At 52.3% G+C, this 9,949-nt stretch overlaps 2 protein-coding genes across 2 annotated transcripts; both read left to right on the forward strand.

Moving 5' to 3' along the window:
• Positions 1-195: 195 nt before the first annotated feature.
• Positions 196-3,135, forward strand: LOC101774295 (50S ribosomal protein HLP, mitochondrial). Its single transcript, XM_004963153.3, has 4 exons — positions 196-321; positions 728-793; positions 1,288-1,391; positions 2,426-3,135. Exons 2-4 carry the CDS (start codon positions 760-762, stop codon positions 2,798-2,800), a joined length of 513 nt encoding a protein of 170 aa, XP_004963210.1. The 5' UTR covers positions 196-321; positions 728-759; the 3' UTR covers positions 2,801-3,135.
• Positions 3,136-8,173: 5,038 nt separating this feature from the next.
• LOC111256782 lies at positions 8,174-8,849 on the forward strand. Its single transcript, XM_022825325.1, has 2 exons — positions 8,174-8,621; positions 8,688-8,849. The coding sequence occupies exons 1-2, from the start codon at positions 8,220-8,222 to the stop codon at positions 8,847-8,849; spliced, it is 564 nt and encodes a 187-aa protein (XP_022681060.1). The 5' UTR covers positions 8,174-8,219.
• The last annotated feature ends 1,100 nt before the right edge of the window (positions 8,850-9,949 follow it).

Raw genomic sequence — 9,949 nt, forward strand, 5'->3', positions numbered from 1 at the left:
CACGGACACGTGTCGAGACCACGCCTCACGCGGCTGCATTGGGCTGGGCCTTGGCTTGCCCCACCCTGTGCACAATTTCCGTGGGGTGGGTGGGTGGGTGGGCTAGGACTCGGGCCCATATAGGGTCGCCGTACCATATCTAGGCCCAGTGTTATCTCCGTGCCGGAGATGATGCGGCCCAACTACGGAGTGGCCCCCAAACACACACGGGCACAGCCCACCACCTCCTTTCTTCCCCCCACAACCCACACCTCTCCTGCCTCGCCCTCGTTCGCTCTCTCGCCGCCGGAGCCGCCGTCTCGCCCGCGCCCGCTCTAGAAGGTGAGAATCTCCGCCCCCCGTTCCCCGCGACGATGGGCCTCCTACCATGTCGAGTTAGTCTCGGCAGAAGGGCGCTAGTTAGTTAGGGGTTTAGGGCTCCGTGCTCGGCTCTGCACGGCAGGGTTCTTCTCCTCCTGTCCCCGCCTGCTAGAGATTGACCCCTTCGAATGGACGCGCCCGCGGAGGTTCTGGTGCTCAGGATAGGCGCGCTGCACTCGGCGTGGAGCTAGATCGCCTTCGGTTCCCCCCACCCGCCGTCCGAGCCCTGCTTGGTTTGTCTTGCAATTGGATCGCTCTCGGCTGGATTTCCACGATTTTCGGAGGAATTTTTCGTTTTGCTGGCCCTGTTTCGATTTGCTACTTCTTTGCTGTGCTCCGTGTTAAACGCATCGTGTATCACTTGCAGGAAAGCTCGGGTGAAGAGCAGGGCAGCAGGAAATGGCGGCGTTTCTGAGGTCAAAGTGTTTGTCAGGTATGAGTTTCGCCACCTCAAAGGTTTCAATTTTGCAACAAGGACGTATCACGTAGTAGCATCTTCCTTTAGATGGTAAAAGTAGTTCGGTTTAAATTATCTTAGAATCGGAGTTGCTCATGTGCGCTGTGGTTGATGCTGTTGGTACGGGAAAAAAATTGTGTCTGACATTGTGTATCTTTAACCTTGGAAAGAAAGTCATGACTACTAGTTGAGCCTTGCCAGGTTCAAGTTCTGGCAATGTTCTGTGCTTGCCTTGTAACCGATTATTGTAAGCTGAATAGACATGATCTAGTGGTGAATGATGATCTGGTTCCTATTGTTGGATGCTTACAAAACTAGAACTGCTGATTGTGTGCAGATGCAGCTGATGCCTAGCTATAAGAAACTGTCTAGTGTCTAGGCCTTAGAAAATTATGCTTCTGTTTCAATCGTTCACCGTGATATGATGCTGTTCTAATCCAAATTGTTGGAATGCTTCTTGATCTATGTAGTTGGACGTACTCTGATGGGAAGCCTTGGGAATAATTTGTATGGAGCCGCCAGCTCATCTGTTGAGGCAGCGACAAGACCTTCTCGTTGTGATGCTATCAGCCAGGTGAACTGGTTCTATCATGCAGAGTCATTTTATTGACAACATATACTCATTTTTTTGAATAAGCTGCTGGAGAGCAAACCAATGTTTTCTTCTTTAAAGCCATATGATAACTTACAATGAAATTCTTAATAATTTGATCAACAAACAGTTGTGTGACTTTCATTTTTCTCATGATATCCATCATCCATCATATTGTTTGATTATCAGTGACCTTGCTCCGTACAGTTGAATGCTTATATTATAATACCTGAGCCTTTTTCATTGCTATTTTTAACTGTGGCAGTAGGACTACAACTAGACCCTATTAGAGACAGAATCCCTATGACAAACTATATTCCTTTACAAGGTAGACTGTTAGGCACACTTCAAGAGTGTGTTTCATTGATCAGTCTGATGAAAACCAGCTAAATATTAGGAAGGAATTTCTGAATTGTTTGCTATTTATGAATCTTATGGGATAATTTTCTGAAATATAAAAGTTCTCTTGAAATGCTTGCATATCTCCGCACAGATGTTTTGAAAGAAGCAAAAGAAACATTCATTAACCTCAGCACGTAAACATTGTTTCGATTAACTACTGGCCAGCAAATCAATTTGCTCATTCTTTTAATCCATATGGTAGCTTGCACTGACATTCTAATGTTTGTCTTTCATTTTCCCCATGATATCCGTGATCCAGTACGTTATTTGGCTGTCTGTAAATTTTCGTCATATACTTGAATACTTCAATAGCTTTCTTAGTATCTGAGCCTTCTTCAGGTGCCTTTTTTTCATTTTTAGCACTTAGTGGGATTATAAATAGTTCCTACTTCAAACTACATTGCTTTACAAGGCACTCTTTCAGATGTTCTTCTTGACAAAGTATTAAAAGTGCTTTTCTGAGTTAAATATTCTATGCAACCTGCTATATGGTCTGAAGCTAACAATATAATTGCTGGTAGAGTGACTTTCTATTGGAATGTTGCACATCTTAGTGTGGGTATTTTCCAAGAAAACAAAATGAATGTTAACACAAGTTCTTATCCCATTTTCAGCAAATCAGAACATTCATCCAGATGAGAACCAACCTCAAGGTAGTGGATAACTCTGGAGCCAAGCGGGTTATGTGCATTCAGGCCAAGAGGGGGAAGTATGGAGCAAGGCTTGGGGACACGATCATCGGATCTGTCAAGGAAGCCCAGCCTCGTGGCAAGGTGAAGAAAGGAGACGTCGTCTACGGAGTGGTCGTCCGCGCTGCCATGAAGAAAGGACGCAGTGATGGCAGCGAGGTCCAGTTCGACGACAACGCGATAGTCCTGGTAAACAACAAGGGCGAGCTGATCGGCACCCGTGTCTTCGGTCCCGTGCCCCATGAGCTCAGGAAGAAGAAGCACCTCAAGATCCTGGCGTTGGCTGAGCACATTGTCTGAGATGTCGTCCTGCTTAGGTACCTGCCTGTTTGTTCTGCAGAGTGAAATGAATGTGGCAGTTCCCTTAAAGAATGTTTCTAGGGATGTTTTTCTTCTCTCTTGAAGCGTGATGTTAGCGTATTTCACGGTTGGGTTTGGCCATTTCTATCTCAATAATGTACCCCGAAAAGAGAGTTCGAACTATGGTGAGTAGTGATGGATCACAATTTGGACTTCCATTGATCATGAATATTGTTGTCCCATTTTCATGGCCAACTGAAAAGTGGCAATGCACATGAGCTCTATTGGCCTTGCTGCTGATCCAAATCTGAAGGCATGTGGAATGTTAATGGGAATGTTGTTGTTCTTTGTTCGATTAATGTACAGCCATCATTTGCTAACGAATTTATTGTTTAAAAAATTATTCAGCCTCGACTGAACTATGTTTGCTGCTGTACCGAATCATGGCTGAACAGCAAAACCAAAAGCTGAACAACAAAGGCGCCAGAACTGAAGATACCAGCGTGAGGAAGATATGGAAAATGAATGTATCAGCATATCTTTCATTCATCACTTACATTTGTGATTCTCTTAGAGCATGCTGCTTGTTTGTGACATCCGTTGCTATGTTTCCTTGATCAGTTGTTGTACCCTGGTAATTTGACACAGTCAAACCTGGAGGTTCACTTGTTTGCCTGAATTTCACACATCTTCTGATCACAGTAAACTCTGTAACTCGGTACTGAAACTCATGCTTGCACCAAGAGGAAGCCATGGTATTTGAATGAGTGTTCTTTAGGAACTCCAGCATGGCAGCATCTCGCTGTATTTACATATAGCCCCCGGTATTTTGCAACGAACCCCCTGGTTCGGGTCGGCTCGTCCCGTCCGGTGACGGCCGCTGGCGCCGCCGCGGCCATCCTCGCTGCCGGAATCCGCCTTCCCCGTTCCATCCCTCCGTGCAGACCTCCGCTCCACTGCCTACCGAAGCAAGGATATGAGGGAGCAGCCGCGAGTTCGACTTTGCGCCGGGAGCCCGGCAATGGCGGCCCTGTAGCTTGTTTAGCACGTGACTTGACTTGATGCAGTTGCTAGTTCATACCGCTATGCTTAGGCACATACTGCTTGATTTGAAAAGCTGGGAATAATTCACAGCCCTCTGAGGAGCATCGGTGCTGAACTAATCCTCCCATGTAATTTCATCCAGAGGAGTAGGCAATTAGACATTTAGGCATCCAACTCTGTTTGGTGCTGTACCAAGTCATCGCTTTGTTGATCTAAGAAGAATCAGAACAAAAAAGTTCTGCTGGAACTGAAGAAGCCATCGTCAGGAAGGTATGCTTGTGCATCATCTTCTACTCTTGGCATTTGAGCACTGAATATTTTTCGAGGAACGTCAGCACTGAATCTTTGAGGAGCTTCTCGGAACTCTTCTGCACCTGAGCTTCAAATTCCCGGCTCTGCATCTGCCTGTGCATTGTGGTACTGCAGAAGGGAGGGTACTCTGAAGTGACGTAACTGAAAACCAGGATTGGTTTGGCACTAAACTTTTTGCACCGACAGGCACAAGCAGAGTGAAGAAGAGTCAGTGTACATCTGATTCATGGAAGAGGCAGAACCTGCAGGGAGCGCAATCAGGGCCTGACAGAGCCAAAACAAGCACAAATTGTGCCTGTATATGTTCAGACTTTGATGGCTACGTTCCATGACCTTTTCAGCTTCTCTCCCTTGCAGGTTGCAGCTGACAGCCAGAGCAAGTGACCGTCGGTATCGTAGTAGAGATGCAGACACCAAAACACTCCACCACCTGTGAGAGACAAATTTGAACATCAAGGGCAAGGATACTGAAAATAAAAGTTTACATTATTTGATCGAACTACAATGTCTTTGTGCACCATGCAAGACCACTTACTGCAATCATCTACGTTCGACTTACTGCAATCACCAAAAGGACGTCATTGTATTTGCATTTGAGAATTGTGTTGGAACTGGAGCATCTGTAATCTAGAATGGCACTGAACGTTTGAGGAACTTCTGCTGAACCTCTGAACAACAAAGAGGCCAGAACCGAAGATGCCAGCAGAGGAAGATATACAGAAATGAATTCATCACCACATCTTTCATTCTTACATATATCTGTCAGTTGCTCACGACATGCAGCTTGTTCTTGACTTCTGTTGTTGTGATGAGAACCCATAATGTTAGCTTTTCTCCACGGGTTGTTTACCCTGGTATTTGACAAAAAGAAACCTGAGGATTCACTACGTTGCCTGATTTTACACATCTTCTGATCGTTAGCAATTCAGCACTGAAACTGTTTTTTTTTAAATGATACTTCTAACGAACTCGGTATTGAAACTGTAGTATTTGCATCAAAAGAAAGGTCATAGTATTTGCATTTGAGAATTCATTGGAACTGTAGCATCTCTAATCTAGACATGAACTATACGGATGTGCTGTCACATTGTTTGTCTGCCTTTACATAGCCTCAGTAATTCTCAGCACTGAACATTTGAGGAACTTCTGCTGAACCTCTGAAACTCCAAAGTCTGATCCCATGCTTCCATGCCTGCCTGTAACTCGGCGAGTTCAGAAGACAAGAAGATGCAACTGAACCGGGTTAGCATCTCATCCAAGTATCCAGCAAAAATGCAAAATACTAGAATCTGATCCAAGGATGCAACATGAGAAACCAACCTGTTGCACAGTTGCAGTAGGGATTTGCGGTTGCACAGTTGAAGAGGAGGTTTGTGATCAGGACAGCTCAGTTTGAGCGTCAGAAACTCAGAATGGCGAGCAAAGGTAACCGTTAGACAAAACATTCCGCATGGCGCCGCCTTGCCCTTCGTCGAGCTATTCCGGCTACAATGCGCCCTCACCGTCTCTGGGGCATCAGCATCTCGTCTCCCGACGGGGCAGGGCCGTTAGCAGCGGCGCGCGATCGGGGTCAGGATTCAGGAGACGGCGGCTTGGCGCGTGAATTCGAGTGAGGGCGAGGAAGGGATGAACGGAGACACGCGGCGCGGGGCTCACGGAGACCCGCGGTGGCGGCGCGACCTCGCCAGGGGCAGCAATGTCGCCGACCGCCAATATTTGCAAAACACCCCCCGATTTGGGGTGGACGGTAAATGAAATACCGTCCACCCCGGTCGCAGTCGGAGGAGGCCAACACCGCCCGCCGGCGAGCCGCGACATGGCCCCTACCAGCGGCCGCGCCAGCGACATGCGCCTCGTGAGTCCGAGGCAGCGTCGCCGCGCGGTAGGCCAGGCACGCCGCGGTGACCGAACCATGGGCTGCTAAGCCGCGTGGCGCGTGGCCGAGGTCCAGAGTGAGCCGCATGGATCAGCGCCGGTGTGCGCGCCGGCCAGTGCAGGGAAGCCATGAGCCATGAGGCCACTGACATTGCAAGCCCAAGTCCTCTTGTGTAAGCCGTGGCTGCAGCTTTTTCAGGAATTACAGGTTGGGCATTCACAATTCACATGGCAGTAAGCACTAAGCAGAGTTTCAGATTGCTGCAACTGATGGGGTGACAGCTGAAAAAACGAGTCCCAGAGCCCAGTACAAGCTCAGCAGCTCAGCAACTGGAAAGCTGCTGAAACCTGCCTGCTCCCAGAGATTCAGACAGCGAAAGTGCCTGAGCTTAAGCTAGTGCGGGACCGGAGCTCGCCGGAGGGCGGCGCCGCGGCGGCGAGGCTGGCGACACAGAGCGGCAGGAGGCAGAAGGACGACAAGAGGGCGGTGAAGCGCTCGGTCCATTCAACAGCCCGATCTCCTTTGTTAAATCACAACCGTCGGCTGAGAATTAAACGGCCCACGGGTACCTGGGGTGCACCGTCCACCCCTGGTGGCGACGAGCGGCGAAGGGAGGCCAAAGCCGCCCGCCGGCCAGCCGCGAGGCGGCGAGGGAACCCGAGAGCCTCCCCACCCCTATCAGCAGCGGCGTCGGTGACAGGCGCCTCGCAATTCCGGAGCAGCGCCGCGGTGACCATGGCTGCTCCGATCGAGTTGCTAATGCGGCGAGCGAGGTAGGACTAGGAGGAGGTGCAGCGCACAGCGTCGGTGGCCGAGCTCGGATGAGCCGCATGGATTTGTGCCGGCGTAGTGAGGGGAAGCCATGAGCCCAGCGCCATTGCAAGTCCAAGTCCTTGTGTGTAATCCTTGATGGTAGCTTTTTCATGAATTACAAGTTGGGCATCAGGGTGACAGTAAGCACTAAACAGAGTTTCGGATAGAACAGTTGTCGTTGGCCTGGTCTCAGAGATTGCTGCAAATTGAGTGGCATCTGATAGTTGAGTCCCAGTACAAAGCACAGCAACTGACGAATTCCTGAAACCTGGCTACTCTCGGAGATTCAGACAACGCAAGTGCAGAGTTAATTCAGAAGCAAAGCTGTTTCCAAGAGCTTTTCTTTTGGTCAGTTGCTGCACAGTTGGTCAGTTGCAGTCGGGGTCTGTGACGTGGATAGTCGGTTTGAGCTTCAGAATGGCGAGCAAAGAGCACCGCGCGACAAACTCTTTCAGCGGGCGCCGCCTCGCCGTTCGTCGAGGTACTCCGGCGACAATGAGCCCCAACCGTCTCTGGGCGCCGCGTGCTATCGACGTGCCGGCCTCGGGGCAGCATCTCATCTCCACACGGGGCAGGGCCGTTAGCGGCGGCGCACGATGGGATCAGGAGGCGGCGGCTTAAAGCGTGAATTCGACTCAGAGCGAGGGTGTATGTGCCTGAATAGTCCCAGCAGTCTAAACTCACAAAATTTCATCAAGAGTAACTGAACTTGCATTTCATAATTTCATTGTCGAGTAGAGTTTGTTCGACGAGTGAACATAGGTTACTAAACACTTGCCCAACTAAACAATTGCAATCAGTAGCAATGCACGTGAGCTCTATTGGCCTTGCTGCTGATCCAAATCTGAAGGCATGTGTAATGTTTATGGGGATGGTCTTGTTCTCTGTTCGAATAATGCATTCTGAAACGATAATAGGAACCATCATATTTTTTTTACTTCCATTTAACATTGATTTTTTTGTCCAATTTTGATGACCAACATGTGGTCACTTTGTCACTAGCCATGGACCCATGGTTCATTCTGCGATTTCTTTTTTGGCAGATTTCCCCCCCGTGTAGATCTTCCCTTTTCAAATGAGTGTTTTTTTTTTCTGTGGTCTTGCAAACTAGTTGCACTGCACAAAGAGCTGTGGTGTCCAGGCCATGCTCTTGATCCTGACCAAGTGCTATCTCTATCACCAAAGATTTTTTAAGGCATGCAGTCTCTATCACCAAGTGCTATCTCTGGCCTGGTCAGAGTTAGGACATGGATCCTACAATCAAGCAGAACCAGTGACAGAGATGCTCACTGGTAACGCCTCGTTTCTCATCTCAAGATACAGGTTCCAATTCCGAAGGGAGGGAGGGAGGGAGGTCGTGCCGTTGCATGGGAGATGGCGACGACGATGGAGGCAGCCGAAGCGTCGCCGCTGGAGGTGTCGCCGCGGGCGGGGAGCTGTCGCCGGTCGCGGCCGTGGAGCCGGAGCAGCAGCATCGGGCATAGCGGCAGCATCGAGTACACGAGCCTCTGCGACGTGCTGGAGGAAGAGTGCGGCGGCGGCGGCGACCACCACCCGTGGCGCGGCGGCAGCGGCGGCGGCGGCGGGAGCGCCGAGTACTCGTGCCACGACATCCACGACTTCGACCCGTCCAACATCGGGATCCGGAACCAGCTGCTGAAGCACGCGGCGTCGGCGTACCTGCAGTCGGCCGTGGTCGTCGCGGCGGGCCGCGACGAGGAGTGCTGCCTGGCCCGCCTCTGGCGCCGCGTCGGCTTCGGCGGCGCCGGCGCCGGCGCCGGGGGAGGCCGGCGCGGGCGGGGCGGCCGCGGGCGCTTGCTGATGCGCGCTTGCTCGTGGCAGCTGGGGTGCGTGGACGACCCCGCCGCGTTCGTGGCGCGCTCGGCACGCCGCCTCGCCGCGTTCGTCGCCGGCCGCGTCGGCGCCGTCTGGCCTTCCTGCCGCTGGAACTCGTCCCCGAGAGCAGAGCCGGTAGCGTATAACTACGATCCTGCCGATTACTAGCATCAGAGAAACAGTGCTCGGTGTATAGGATGATCACCGGCCTGTAGCGCTACCTCGATCGCGTACGTATACTGTGAAAATACGATCTTGTTGTCAGATGTAAATGAAAATACAGTCATGCCCGGCGGCCTCGCCGGAACGAATGGAACGGCGGCCACGGCCACGGCCTACGGCTGCCTGCATACCGACCAACCGCAAGCCTACAGCCTACACCAGCACCTGCGGGGCCCGCCGGGCCGAGACAAAACTTCCCTTTCCCCTCGTGGGCCAATCCACAGCAGCCGCGGGACGCTGACAGGAGGGCCCGGCCTGCGCTCACCAGACCAAATCGGGCACACCAAGTCCCACTCGTCAGCCATCCCGCCGCCGCCGTTAGGAAGACAGGTGGCAACGGGGAGGGCACGCACGCGTTTCGAATTCGTTCGAAAAAAAATCCCCCCCCCAGGCCCAACGGTCGTCTCTCTCCTTCCTCGCTGCCGACCCCCCGATCCAACGGATCGCGCACCATTCGTGGATCGATTCCTCCTCCGCCGCCGCTCTTTCCCCTTTCGGCTTTTCCCTCCGCCTCAAATTCGAACCCCTCTCCCCTCCCCTCCCCTCCCCTCCCAGCGTCCGCCAACGCCGTCACGGGAGCGACGTGATCGATCGCCCAAGTCGGTCGCCAGCCACCGCCAGTTCACCACCACCGCAACGCCTCGCGCGCATCCTTCCCTCCTCCTCGCCGTCGCCGCGCGGGGTTCCGTGGGTCTGTAGCGCGGGATGGAAGAGGAGGCAAGCGGCGGCGGCCGGGGCCGCGCCGAGGCGGATCCTCCCGCCCTCGCCTCGCCGGTTGCGGCGGCGAGGAAGACGGTGAGGATGTCCGACGCCCGCGACGTCATCATCCCCTCCTACGCCGCCGACCACCAGGGCTTCTTCGCCATCGCCGAGGGTACGTGCGCGGCGCGCCTCCATTCCGTGCCTCTTCTCTTTACCCCCCCCCCCCCCCGAAAATTCGTGGGAGCTGGAGAAGGAGGACCATGGGGACAGCTGAGAGCTGGACCGGGCCTAACGGGCGATTGGTGAGTGACCGGGTTTAAGCTGACGAGCGCCCGTAGCCCTAT

This window comes from Setaria italica, chromosome III (genome assembly GCF_000263155.2).
Source record: "Setaria italica strain Yugu1 chromosome III, Setaria_italica_v2.0, whole genome shotgun sequence".
NCBI classification, from domain to species: Eukaryota; Viridiplantae; Streptophyta; class Magnoliopsida; order Poales; family Poaceae; genus Setaria; species Setaria italica.